At 37.1% G+C, this 15,547-nt stretch overlaps 1 protein-coding gene across 7 annotated transcripts in view; it reads left to right on the forward strand.

The window, feature by feature from the left end:
- The window catches only part of LOC149554205 (DEAD/DEAH box RNA helicase family protein), a 315,874-nt gene that overhangs the window by 21,918 nt on the left and 278,409 nt on the right, over positions 1 to 15,547 (forward strand). For 5 of the 7 annotated variants that reach the window (XM_089789445.1, XM_089789449.1, XM_089789446.1 and 2 more), the window contains exon 3: positions 11,219 to 11,325. In XM_089789445.1, coding sequence (XP_089645571.1) covers positions 11,219 to 11,325 — 107 coding nt within the window. The remainder of the gene's footprint in view (positions 1 to 11,218; positions 11,326 to 15,547) is intronic. The other 2 variants (XM_089789447.1, XM_089789448.1) reach the window with 1 other exon arrangement.

Raw genomic sequence — 15,547 nt, forward strand, 5'->3', positions numbered from 1 at the left:
TCCTCTTCTCCGCACTAGTGTTTTAGCGCCAGGTTAATCTATCTCCACATCCGGATAGATTAATGGCTTTAGCTAATAGGATGCTTACTAGTCACATCGGAGGTTTTATCATATGTACTTCAGTATTTTATTAAAGTGTGTGGATAAAGTCACTTTATGTTATAAAGTTATTTACTTTATAAAGTGACTTAAGTGACTACAAGACGAAAATTGTGTTTTATTCCACATTCCTTGCTTCATTGTTTTTTCCCTCACTTCGAGGTTATAAAAGGAGGAGCTTGCATTGGGATTCACACCCAATTAATTTATGAACTCAGCATATTGGTATTTTCTAGTTGCTTAAATGCGACTGGTTGCTTTGAGGACGCAAACCCTTGGAGCAAATGCAAGACATTGGACGTAGTTCCAACTTCTCTTTGAACACGTCATTTTATGGTTGGATTTAATGGAAGTTTCTTGCAAGTCATCTCAGTTCCTGGAAGTAAGTACGAATTACTGGCTGCATAATATCCAAGTTCAGATTATTTTAAACTTAGCCATTGCTAGGTGGGAAATAGGTTGGATAGGAGTTTAATCACAGGTTGTACCAACCACGGGGTTGCCAAACAAACATTAACGTGAAACCAAGTGCCTAGTTATCAGCGATAACAAGAGTCTAGGTCGGTAGCAAGGGGATTCACGAGTGGTATTTCCATGGACGGATTGCAAGGTCGGCTTGAATAATACAACAATTTAATCTGAGGTAGCCAACAGTACAGGATATGTCACAATAGAACCAAACACAGGCTGATAGACTGACGGGTGGTGAGAACGTTTGAGCAGAGCTTATGTGCCACGGTGTTGCTACATATAACACCCGACAGAGTGTTATGACAAACTAGTAGTTCTGTATGTTGAATGTTCTCAGCAATGGTGGTTGTATAGAGAGCTGCCTAGAATCATTACTGCATAACGTTGCCAGGCATCTGCACAAGACTCACTACCAACGAAGTATATTGAAGGTGCATTTATGCAAACTCACTTTTTCCTATAAAACGTTGATTATAATCTCTGAAGTGTATTGCTTTCCTTCACTGTAATTTTGCCATTGAATAAGCAGTGTCCAAACAGCCTAACATTATCAGTTTAATAGCATAACATTTACGTTAATATCTAGTATCTTTGCTGTTAGCCTGTGGTACTGAGAACATATGGTTTTCTAGTGGGATGAATGCATACTGTTTGACGAAAGTCTTTTAGTTCCATCTTGATTTGTTTTTTCCTGCCAAGTTAAGAAGTGTTATTACAGAGGTATCAGAGCATACCTAGGTTGTCTGAGAATTGTTTGATAAAATTCCTCTCAGCTATACATTTAGCATTTTGACTATAAAATTTTAAGCGCAAATTATTACAGTGGTATCAGAGCCACAAGACCTGCCATCTTGTGGGAAATAACAAAACTTTTGCAGACCAAATTTCACCCAAAAATGACAGCCAGGAATGAGTAGAAGACACCACAAATTCAGTCACCTACAACTGGAACAAGCAGATTCTTCAGATCATATCGACATTGAAGATAGTTTTATAGTGGATGGGGAAATAACTTTTGGAATAGGTGAACAAGCTGATATTACTTCACAGGTTGATCATTTGGGATAGGTTGAACCAAAGAACAACGTTCAAATGGCACATAATGAAATTGAACAGGACAGGGAAGTTTGGGAAACCTTGCAGGCTATCAGAGATGGATAGAACAACATTGCCAGTGCTCTTTAGCAGTTAGCAGGTACTATGTAGCAGTTGGTCCCGGTCCACAGAAGAGCTCTAAGCCATCACAGTGGAGGCGGGAGTATAGCCGGATCCCCCCGAGCAGCTAGAGCTCCCACACATAATAGTGACAGGCCCTTAATGCTAGTTTGTAATGTAGAAGAAGTTGTACGATCGGCAGCTCCAAATCTATTATCGGACAATGTTATGGCAATGTTTGATGACTAGGATTTGCTGCTTGATCCAATTAAATAAAATCTGACTTTTGTTCAGTATTTAAATCAGAAAAGAGAGACTGATAGGCAGCAACAGGATCGAAGACCGAGAGCACCTAATAGGGACCTAAAACATGCTATGAACAAACTAAATCTCCCTACCTTTGATGGCAGCGATTAGACTTCCGCTAGAGTTTGGATTCAGAAGCTGGATACCCATTTGACACTCAAGTCCATGGCTGAAGCGGAAGCCATCAAATTTGCAACTATGCACCTTGAGGGAGCTGTGTACAATTGGTGGCATCATGGATTAGTCACCCAGAATCATGGCCTCATAACTTCATACGAGATTTTCAGCTCCAAGTTGATTACTCGCTTTGACAAGAAAGATATTGAAGTTTATTACAGGGATTTGGCTCAGTTACGTCAGAGTGGGTCTTTGGATAGGTTCATTGATGAGTTTCAGCATATATCAATTATGGTGCCAGATATGTTAGAGCAGCACAAGGTGATGTTATTCACAGAGGGGTTACAAGACAGGTTTAGGGGTTTGGTTAAGGTACTTAAACCGAACACCCTGGATGATGTGATTAAGATCGCCTACGATTTGGATTCACCTTCATCGATATTACAGCCTCCAAGGAAACCTAACAGAGGATCGACATCGAACCAAGGAAGCAAAACCCAACAGAAACCAAATCCTCCCAGATTGGATTTTGAAACGCATAATGAGCTCTAGAGGAAGAAATTGTGCTTCACTTGTAGGGAACCTTGAACCTCCGATCACAGATGCCTTGGTAAAGGCAAGATTCACTATGTTAAGGTACTTTCCGAGGATGAAGGGGAGCAACAAGAAGGTGAAGATGTTGAGGACAGCGAGGAAGAAGAAGTTGAAGAGCAGCCCCTGAAAGATAAAAAGAAGAAAGCTGTCATGGAACAACATCCGGTTATAGCCACTCTTTCTAGTGATCCGACATGTCATCCTTTTAGAGTGAAGGGTGTGGTTAAGGGTCAACACATTGTTTGTCTCTTGGATATAGGAGCCTCTCATAATTTCATTAGTACACAGATGGTATCTAGGAGAGGTTTGCAGACAGTTGACATACTCGAGTGTGAGGTGAAGGTAGCAGGCAGTGAAGTTTTGAGGTGTACAAAGAAAGTAGCCAGTCTTCAGATACAGTTTGACGATTATCTTTTGGAGACCGATTTCTACGTTGTTGATTTGGATGGTTTGGATGCCATTCTGGGTAGGCAATGGTTAAGGACTCTTCGCATGTAGACTTTTGATCATGAGACCATGCAGTTGGAATTCTCTCAGGGTGATCGGTTGGTAGTCCTAAAAGCCATACCAGATAGTGGACCTAGATTGATAATAGCTCACAAGATGGAGGCCATTTTGAGACATAATAATATAGAATGGGTGACACAGTGCTTCATCTTTTCAAAGGAGACTCAGGATATAGGACAACAGTATCATTGTGACATTCAGACAGTCCTAGACAAGCATAGGAGGGTGTTTGAGGATATACCTCCAAGAATTCCTCCAGATAGAGGGTTTGAGCATATCATTGAGCTAGAGGAGGGTGCCAAACCTGTCATTACCACTCCTTATCGTCACCCCAGGCACTACAAGGAGGAGATAGAGAAGACGATCAAGGAACTTCTAGATATGGGACATATTAGACCCAATTCCCTCTTCAGTGGTGTTGGTTAAGAAGGATGACACCCTTCGAATGTGTATAGATTACCGCACCCTGAACAAGGGAACCATTAAAAACAGGTATCCGATTCCCCGCATTGATGAGTTACTGGATGAACTACATGGGGCTGTTTATTTCTCAAAGATAATCTTTGATCAGGATACCACTAGATACGAGTCCGAGAGGAGGATGTGCATAAGATTGCTTTTAGATGCCACTATGAACACTACGAGTTCTTGGTGATGCCATTTGGGCTCACTAACGCACCAACCACTTTCCAGTCATGCATGAAACATATTTTCAAAAAACAGCTAAGGAAGAGTGTGTTGGTTTTCTTTGATGACATATTAATCTTTAGCAGGACTTGGGAGGAACATTTGCAACACTTAGATGAGATCCTCAGTCTCATGGAAGAACATTTTTTATTTGCAAAGGAGTCTAAGTGCGAATTTGGGCTAACTGAGATTCTCTATTTGGGTTATGTGATTAGTGTTGAGAAAGGTGCATCAGGAAACGATACAGGCAATCCTGGATTGGCCACCTCCGAGAGATGTATCCGAGTTGTGGGGTTTCCTTGGTCATTGTTCTTATTACCGGCGATTCGCCAAAGGTTTTTCCTAGGTTGCAACACCCCTTATTGATTTGACATGGAAAGGGACATTTAATTGGACAGAGGATTCAGAGGCAGCCTTTGATAGACTGAAATAGATGATGAGTACATGTTCGGTGCTAGCACTTCTTGATTTTTCTAGACCTTTTGTTGGAGTGTGATGCTTCAGAAAGTGGAATAGGGGCAGTATTGATGCAGGATCGTCATCCCATTGCTTTTGAGAGTAGGAAACTTAGGGGCAATGAATTGCTATATTCCACTTATGATAAGGAGATGCTAGTCATCATGCATACCTTAGCCAAATTTAGGTAGTACTTGGTGGGAAGTAAATTTACAGTGGAGATCAATCATAACAACTTACGTTACTTCCTGGAACAAAAGGAATTGAATGAAAGACAACAAAAATGGGTCAGCAAGATCCAAGCTTATGATTTTGACATTGAGTATGTCAAGGGGAAAAATAACATAGCTGTTGATGCTCTTTCCCGAAGACCCCAAGTGCTAGAGTGTTACGCTATTTCCAAGATTTCAGCAGATTGGAGGTTCCCAGCTGTTAGTGGAGTATTCTAAAAATGCTCACACAATGTCAGATTATGGATGGTATACTTTAGGATGAGCTGTACAAGGTAATGAATGATGTTATATAGTACAAAAATAGAATCTACCTAGTACCCAAATCTAAACTTAAGGGGGATATTATGCACACCATACACGATGCACCCTTAATAGGGCACCTAGGTTTTTTCAAAACCTACAGGCAGATTAGGGAGAGATTTTCTTGGAAGGGGCTAAAGGATGATGTATTACAAGATGTTAGGGAGTGCGAGACTTGTCAGCAAAACAAGTCTGAATAAGGTTTCATTGTAGGTTTACTTTAGCCTCTCCCTATTCCAGCTCAGGTGTGGGAGAGTATTTCCATGGATTTTATCACAGGGTTGCCTAGGGTCTAGGGCAGAGATTGCATTTTTGCAATGGTAGACAGACTGACTAAGTTCACGCACTTCTTCGTGATTGTTGTGGATTGGTCAACCTCTCAGGTGGCTGAGTTGTTCTTTAGAGAGATATTCTTTCACCATGGGTTACCTAGGACTATTGTGAGTGACAGGGATAGTAGGTTTCTCAGCCCCTTTTGGCAGGAGATTTTCAAATTGACAGGTATAGAGTTGACTCCCAACACTAGCTATCACCCGCAAACAGATGGTCAGACCGAAATAGTGAATATATAGGTGGAAGGGTACTTGAGAAATTACATTGCAGGTTAGCAGAGAGCTTGGGTTAAGTGGCTGTATTTGGGGGAGTATTGTTATAACTCCACTTATCACATGTCCATTCGAATGACTCCTTGCCACGCCCTTTATGGTTACGAGCCTCTCTCTTTTATTGATTTGGCCTTACAAGACAGCAGGGCACCATTGGCCAAAGATTGGATTATGGACCAGCATGACGTTCTCCGAGCTCTCAGGGATAATATTCAACAGGCACAGTACCAACAGAAGTTATACATTGATCGACATCATATTGAGTGGAGGTTTGAGTTGGGTGATAGAGTTTTTCTTCGTCTATAGCCATATAGATAGAGCTCCTTGAAGAAAAGTGGGTCAGAGAAACTTAAGCCCAGATTTTACGGACCTTATTGTATCACCAGGAGGGTAGGAGAGGTCGCTTATGAGTTGGATTTGCCAGGTGATAGCCAAATCCACAATGTTTTTCATGTTTCATGCCTCAAGAAGGCTGTGGGCCAGTAGATTGTACCTTCAGAGAGTTTTCCCCCACTTGATGAGGTGGGCAAGCTTATTTTGGTGCCAAAGGAAGTGATTGAAACCAGGGAGAGGAAGCTGCATAACAGGACTGTCAGGGAATATTTAGTTCGATGGAAAGACTTACCATATGAGGATGCCACTTGGGAAGGTGAGTCTATACTACAACACCCAGCATCGAGATTGCTTGAGGGCAAGCAACCCTGGGAAGGAGGATTGTCATGTCCCCTTCTCCGCACTAGTGTTTTGGCGCTAGGTTAATCTATCTCCACGTCCGGATAATTAACGGCTTTAGCTAACAGGATGCCTACCAGTCACATCGGAAGTTTTATCATATGTACTTCAGTATTTTATTAAAGTGTGTGGATAAAGTCACTTTATGTTATAAAGTTATTTACTTTATAAAGTGACTTAAGTGACTACAGGACGAAAATTGTGTTTTATCCCACATTCCTTGCTTCATTGTTTTTTCCCTCACTTCGAGGTTATAAAAGGAGCTTGCATTGGGATTCACACAATAAATTTATGAACTCAGCATATTGGTATTTTCTGGTTGCTTAAATGTGATTGGTTGCTTTGAGGATGCAAACCTGTGGAGCAAATGCAAGACGTTGGACGTAGCCCCAACTTCTCTTTGAACTCGTCATTTTATGGTTGGATTTAATCAAAGTTTTTTGCAAGTCATCTTAGTTCCTGGAAGTAAGTACAAATTACTGGGTGCATAATATCTAAGTTACCATTATTTTAAACTTAGCCATTGCCAGGTGGGAAACAGGTTGGATAGGAGTTTAATCACAGGTTGTACCAGCCACGGGATTGCCAAACAAACACTAACATGAAACCAAGTGCCTAGTTATCAGCGATAACAAGAGTCCAGGTTGGTAGCAAGGGGTTTCCCGAGTGGTATTTGCGTGGACGGATTGCAAGGTCGGCCTGAATAATACAGTAGTTTAATCTGAGGTAGTCGGCAGTACGGGATATGTCACAACAGAACCAGACACGGGCTGATAGACTGATGGGTGGTGAGAACGTTTGAGCAGGGCTTATGTGCCATGGTATTGCTACATATAACACCTGGCAGAGTGTTACGGGAGACCAGTAGTCCTGTACGTTGAATGTTCTCAGCAGTGGTGGTTGTATAGAGAGTTGTCCAGAAACATTACTACATAATGTTGCCAGGCGTCCGCACAAGACTCACTACCAACGAAGTATATTGAAGGTGCATTTATGCAAACGTACTTTTTCCTATAAAAAATTGATTATAATCTCTGGAGTGTGTTGCTTTCCTTCACCATAATTCTGTCATTGAATAAGCAGTGTCCAAACAGCCTAACATTATCAGTTTAATAGCATAACATTTACGTTAATATCTGGTATCTTTGCTCTTAGCCTGTGGTACTGAGAACATATGGTTTTCTAGTGGGATGAATGCATACTGTTTGATGAAAGTCCTTTAGTTCCATCCTGATTTGTTTTTTCCTGCCAAGTTAAGAAGTGTTATTACAGAGGTATTAGAGCATACCCAGGTTGTCTGAGAACTGTTTGATAAAATTCCTCTCAGCTATACATTCAGCATTTTGACTATAAAATTTTAAGCTCAGATTACTACAAATTCCGTCAAACATTTGACATTCAAAATTAAGAATGTTACTTCATTATGGTGTCATATAAAAAATACTGGCGACATATATATAGTCCGAGATCGTTGAACAAGAGTCATAGGTTTTTAAACTAAATAGTTGGCATGGCATTCAGCATTTTGACTATAAAATTTTAAGCTCAGATTATTACAAATTCCATTAAACATTTGACATTCAAAATTAAGAACTTTACTTCATTATGGTGTCATATAAAAAATACTGGCGACATATAAAGTCTGAAATCGTTGAACAAGAGTCATAGGTTTTTAAACCAAATAGTTGGCTTGGAAACCTTTATTTATTCAACGTATCAATAATCCATATAAATGCCAATTCTGATGTATTGAAAATTGATTACAGAATTAAAGAGAATCTGATAATGTAAATGCAGCAGTTCTATATATCAGCATTCACAAAAGATTGTCTCCACAGAATGAGATGATATCGCTCAACACTGAAACTGAATGAAATGTAAGCCCCAAATGTCTAACAATACCTCCTAGGCATTATGCACTGCTTCCACGAGACTCACATTAGACACAAGAATGAATCATGGCTGACATAAATCAGATATTGCTGCTGTAATATACTCAATTCTGTTCCTTGAACCAGGTCTACAAGCTAAGCAGTTATTATTATAATCTGCTGCTATTCATCTCACAAACTGAACCAACCATCTATGATACTCCATCAATTTAAGCTCAATAATGACTCCTGGATTGAGCCATTTCACCAGTGCATAATATCATTGGGTTTTTCACCAGCTTAGTGCTAAAATTGTTAAGAATTTCCAATTCTCCAACAATGCTGAAACCCTTGGCAAAAACCAGAGACTTCTCAAAGAAACAAGCAAATATATCAATCCATAATAATGTTTGATATTCTTTCATTTGCTTTTATAATCCCACAAAAAAGTTCAAAGCATGAAGCTTACTCAACAAGGCACGTTAATGATTATAATATTTGTTTTTTTGCATTTGACTTAGCAAACTCTAAGTCTTTGGTGCCAATAATGAAATGGACACCTAATAGCATTAAATGATGACTTTGGCCCCATTAACATTATAAGCTTTATAATACCCCTTTAAACATGACGCTAAATCCACTTGCTTGAGTTGACTTTAAAAACATTAATGTATTTGCTTTCCAATGTCTCACGTTGACCTGGGATATTTGAATAAATAGCCCCCTACATTATGATGTTCATCTAATGCAGTTATAAAGTCCCTTCAAACACAATGCCAAATCCACTTGCTTGACTTGAGTTGAAGACATTAATGTATTTGCTTTTCAATGTCCTACATTGACTAAGGATAATGAATAAATAGGCCCCCACATTATGATGTTCATCTCATGTACTTATAAATTCAATTGGCCCCATTTAAATAGTTTTTTTATATTATATGTTTTAATAATTAATTATTAATAAGGATTTCTTTATTAATAGTTAATATCTTGAACTTGAGCCAATAAACTTATTCCACTTTGTCAACAAAAGACCTAATGACCCCTGCTAATACCAAGTCCAAGTGCAGTGCCAAAAGTAGTGACATGGGCATAATTGACTTACTATAAATAGTAAGTCCCTCAAACTAAACCAACTCACGAATGAGTCAATCCCTGTGCACACCATGAGTCAGGGTGCCCCTTAAAGACAAGAAAGACTTCTATAAATAGCAAGTGTCTAAATAACTGCTCCAGTCAATGACACTGAATCATAACACTACCACCAAGTTGCTTAGGCACCTTGCTAAAGATAGAAACCTTGATTTTCCTGAATAAAACACTTACAATAAATAGTAAGTGTGCCAAATTGATCCAAACGAAGAGCATCCTCAACATCCTTGTCGTTTGGAGTGGGAATTGGCCTGTGGTTTTGGCAATTGAGACCCTCTAACCGACTTAGCCTACGAGGGCCACTGCTAGGCTAATCTGAACCACCAACAATGGTGAACTAAAATGGGGACATTAGTGATTTCACACGGTCGGGTGATAATGATTCTTCTCCCATCAAGAGCTTCAGTCTTCCTACATGACTTATGGTGGTTCATAGATGTTATCTTCGTTTTATCAACACTTTGTATCTAGACCACTGGATGTATTGAGTAGAGAAATCGTACTTTTAAAATATAATCATATTTTTCAAATGTAAGTGCATCTTTAGATGAAATTGTATTTATACCATGAACTTGTGTTTTATGTCAAGGATGTAATTGTCATCTGGTTTATATACTTGTAACATGTAAACTAGTAGTGGAAATTAGATGTCAATGATGTAATAGATAAAATGTTGTTATAAATGAAATTATAATTATGTGAATGATATGAATGTTTAACCTGTTTTGATCTTATTAATATATTGATAGAAAGCATTCACAACATTAAATTTGTTTTTCTAAAATGTACTTAGAGATATCAAATTAATATGGCCATGATAATTTTCGGTGTTCCTTATGTCTTTAGTTAAACCAAATTGTTGTAATAACATAGTTTAAGTAGCGACATCATGTGAGCCCTAGAGGATGTAGGTTTGTCCTAGATTTGCACTTACAATTGACAAATTGCATCAATGATGTTAAAGTTACATGTTAGAATAAATTGCTTCCGCATTTATTATTTTGACTATGTAATCATTAATTATGTTTTGTATGTACCTTTCTTTTAATTTTTTTTTTTGCAATACCATAAGTCCAGTTAGACTTTGTGCTCATGGTTTCCCACTCGGGGCGTTAAACTATATCCAAAATGAATGAGAGGGGTGGGACAGCTTTCCTTTACTAGGAACTGATGAAGGCAGAACCAAAGATCAAGAACACAAAGAAATTAGTGCATATCTAAAAGAGAATCAGTAAAAAGATGCCAGAATATCACCAAGCCCTAGCAGAGCTTAACCTTTATTACTATTAATAAATTTTGACATGTTATGTTTATTTTCATGAAGGTCTTGCCCAAATATTTGAGGTATTATCTTTTGATCAAGTAGGTAGGTGATTGTTTTCAGCAGTGCAGATGTTCGTCTTTGCTTATAGTTAACTTTGATATGTTAGTAGTTAATTCCTAATTGTCCTCATGACTTTGTTGTTGATCCCACACTATGTACTATATAGACTAGAAGAGATGAAGTAAGTAATTATGAGTAGATTGTTTTTTGGTTTTGTAATTAATATTTCTCAAAGCACAATTCTGTTAACCTTTTTAAGCTGTTAAGTTTATTTGACATGAATCCTTTTTGTAAGTGGGAAAGGCCTTTTCTGTCAGGAGGGTAGCTATACTGATGCTACACTATGATTTCTTACTGTATTGTATATTTCACTGGAAGGTTATGTATGTTTAAAACTCAATATTCAATAAACAAATGGACAGTCACCTTTTCATTGTTTCCTTCTAGACTTTCAATTTAGAGTTTGAATCAAGACAGATTATATGTGATAGGTGGCTATAAGTGGTGATGGGTTGAATATATTATATATGGCCTGAATTATGATATGTTTGATAGCAAGCGATAGCAAGCATTTGTTTGATTCCCTGAAATCTGTATATTAAACTTCAGGTTTTATGCAACCAGGAGTGCCTGGTATGGCATGTCAATCAAGAGATCTTAGATTGCTTTCTAGCACTGCTGGAGTTGCAGCTCAAAATATTGAATGGAATACTATGGTAAGTACAGGCCTTAATTTTTTTGTCTTCAGTACTTGCATTGTCTTTTGAATTATAATTGAGTTATTCTTTAAGTTCATCTTTTGTACTTCTTGTAGTAAATGTCTACCTTTTCACACCATTTTGTGAAACTGGAAGTCATATGCAAAATTAGAGTGGAAATAGCAATTAGAAAACGTATATTTCAAACTAAGGCAGCCATTTCATGGTTTCCATGGATGGTGAGTTTTTGGTTGGTGATTTGCTAAGAGGGGATTGTCTAAACATCTGGACATTTGCAAAACCTTATACTTTGATTCTTAATCTTTCTATGGCTGTTGTTGGTGCAATGATAGGTGTTAGGTTCTAAATGCAATATGCATTGCATTTAAAATTGGAATAGGACTGCAAACATTACCATATAATATGAGCATGAGATGATAACTCGCATGATGAAATAATCAACTTACAGTAGAATTTACTATAGACAGATGTCTCCAGAGTGAAACTTCATTTTCTGTAATACCCCTGTCTGGTTATAGTTCTAACAAATACTAATATTCCTGACTTTTGACATTACGTGAGAACATTTAGCATACAATGCCAATACCACTGAAAAGAACTCCAAGGATGACTAAATCACATTCACTAAGATTAGGCAATTTTTGAACAACATTGATGATGACCATGCTCAATTCAATGGCAATGATAGATTTGCATTTGATTTACTATACCATGTAACTTCAAAAAAAAACCTGAACTACTCCATATTTATCTCCCAATTCAATTTACATCAGCATTGAATCAAATTACATCACAGAATCTCACACACTTTCTTCCAAGCAACAGTAATGACAAAAATGTAAGATGCAAACCTTAAGAAATTGATGCACAATACCTCAGCTACAGGATCAATGCTCAATTCTAAAACTCCAAACCCTTAGCCAGTAATAATCAAGATTATTCTCCTTAGCTACAACAAATATAGTAGGAGATGTTGGCCAATTGTATACTTAAGCACAATTACTAAAAACTTCCCAAACTTAACCCTTATACTTTAGCAAGGGCGATAAAATATCAGAAATCATAAAAAGCCACAAAAATATTAAAAACAAATAAAATATCCAAGCATGCTTTTCTCAACAAATGGGCTTGTATTTATAACCTCTAGATGCCCTTTTTGTTGCCAAAATGTAGCTTCACTCAAGAAGCTTCACTACACAACATTAATTAGGAGCTTCCATTAGATTCTTTCACTTGACTTGGCTTAACTAATTAATAAATGACTCTTTCCAATGATAAACTCAGCTCTCAACTTAGGTGAAATTATAAAGTTAAATTATAACTTTATAATAAATCATTTAATAAATTAATAATAATTTGGCCACTAAAAATATAATTACTCCCAAAATACCCATCTTTTAAATATGCTGTTTGAAATAGGAGTTATACCTATTATTTCTCCATGTGACCAAATGCACTTTCCAAAAATAGAAAGGGTCCATCTCAATCAACACCCAACTTACCACAAATAGTAAGTCCACAAAAGTAAGCCCAAGCGAAGTCCAATCCGAGCCAAATGAAGACCAACTTGTAGCTTACTGAATTGTGAAGAAGTAAAGATCATCCCAAGCCAAGCCACTACCTCAAAAGACTCTCTATCCACAATAAATAACCTACGAGGATCACAATAATAGGCTAATCCTTGCAACTCCAATGCTGGCAAAAATGAGGACATTACATTTTCAGATACAAACTCCATAGAAATTAAGTGCTTCATGATGGAAGAATTGTCATTGATGTCAAAGGGCTTCACAGGCAAGGACAAGATGACCATCATCAATTTTAAAGGTACAAAGCAAGGCATAATATCAAGTTTAATATTGGAGACATTCATGTTTGACATAGAGTGTGTAATGATACAGACAAATAATCTATGACTGTGATGAAAGAAGTAGAAGGGTAAGGATACGATTGATTGATATATATAAAATCTACATTACGTATAAAATATCACAAAAAAGAGAGAAAAGCAACAACAATGGAATTGTAATGATACACAACTGTTCTAATAGCAGAGATAGTGATATGAGTTCAAACAGCATGTCGTGATATAAATAAGGAAATTCATGAGTTTCCAGATTAAATGCCCAATCTCTTACTATGCGGGACTGGATGTGAAAGATGTAATTGAAGTGATTAGTATGAAGCTTGTGAGAGTGCAATCAGAAAATAAATGAAGTGATGAGTATGAGTTCAATCAACATATGTGAGATAACTATGTGAAATCTACAATTATAATACAAGCATGTAGTGCCTAACGTGAATTAAAATAAGACTACCAGTAAAAGTTATATACAACAAAGCACAAGTGGAAGACAATAAAGTTCGCACTCTCCAATAGAGATGCTGAGAACAGTGTGAACCTCCCTCATCACTCCATGATATGAATGATGTTCTAGTAACTTATCCATCCACTGGATTCAAATGCAACTTTAAACAATATCTTATCGGAAGATTGATAATATGAAGAATATATTTAAAGCCCAATAAAAGATTAGCAATAGCAGTGAATGAGAAGGAAGATGCACAACAAAGTATTGATGAGTTATAAATAATAATATCATATGGACTCAAATAAACAATAGGAGAAACTTGTGAAAATAAGACTATTGAAATCTATAGTCTATTGATTATCTGGCAGCAGATAATACATGGTCAATAAAAACATTGAATATGTAGCGAATTGGCAGCAGCATATTTGCTATGTGGTTTAAACTAATATTGTGACCATATTTATATATGCAATGTCATAGACGATGAGGATATGATTACAACTTGGACAATGAGAAACCAAAGTGCACTAAATATAAGGCGCAGGAAGAAACAAAGACATTGATTCATTAAATCGAAGATGAAGAACCTGTCAAATTGCCATGTCAGCAATTAGTCATGCCAGTAATTATCAGCAAGAAGGATAGTTTTATCAAACAAAAAGACACAATGACTACTATACAACGACGACATCAGAACAGGCGATGGAAATAATGACCCTACAGTTTTAAAGATCATACATAGTGCAGATAATGGTGCCCTGAACAAAAAATGATATGTATCGATTATAATTGGTATTCCAATGCAGACACCAGCACAGCAGGTCTAAGGCATTGTAGGTGTTAGTGAATTTTTACAGGAATTATAATATAAATATATATGCTTCCTAGTAAGTGTATGAACAATATGTTGAAAGAGACACGTAAGATTCAAAGCAGCAGAGTAACTGTGTGTTGTCGGGCTTGAGAAAAGGAAATGCATTGAACACTAAATCACTGAGAGTTTCCAAATCAGCGATCAAAACAGAGATGGCAAGTATTGATCAATGAAAAATAAATATCCTTATGGCAAGATAGCTTGATGCATATGGAGCACAATATAAAGGAGATAAAAAAATATCTGAGAAATAAGTGAAGGAAATTATTTAATATAAAAAAATACAACTACAGTTTTACAAAAGATGCGATCCTTCATTTTGAAGAAGACACGCCGATTTATAGGAGTGCGATGGGAGAATAATGGTAAGAGAGTTGTATATGGAAGAGAAAACGAAATGGTGTGAGGAATTAAAATAAAAAGAATATGTAAAGCCAGTGATTGGAAAGTAGAAGAGAAGTAAAAGAGTGCATAAAGATATTTATTTGTACATTCAGATTTCAGTCTGATATATATATATAGATAGATAGCAGAGTAAAAGTATGGTATATGAATAAGAATAACAAGAAATCAGCGGTGAGAGTAAGAAGAAAAAGAAAATAGAGATGTAGTGTGTGGAGAGAAGAGAATGAAGAGTTAATGAAAATATATATTCATTATAAAAATCTGATTTATGGATATGTAAATATATCAGAGTATGTGGTGTCAATGAAGAAAAATATACATAGAATTTTTATTGAAATAAAAATTATATAGTTATTAAAGGTTGACTTTGGGAAGAAAGAAAGGTGTATGTGCTGCGATTAAATCTACACAGATAAAAGAAGAGAAATTGTGCTATTAAACTATCCATCATCAGTTGAAGTAAGCAACATTGCCAGGGTGGAACAGAAGTTTGTGTGCAATGGGTTGGTGCTTCCAGTAGGTCGGTGCCTTCAGACAGTGGGCGTTGCAGCTTCCAGCGGGTTGGTGCTCGTAAAAATCGAGGTTGAGCCTCTTGTAGGTTGGAGCCTACAAAATATTGTAAAAGATC

Source organism: Cupressus sempervirens, chromosome 6 (genome assembly GCF_028749045.1).
Source record: "Cupressus sempervirens isolate cs-2001-9-10 chromosome 6, ASM2874904v1, whole genome shotgun sequence".
Taxonomy (NCBI): Eukaryota; Viridiplantae; Streptophyta; class Pinopsida; order Cupressales; family Cupressaceae; genus Cupressus; species Cupressus sempervirens.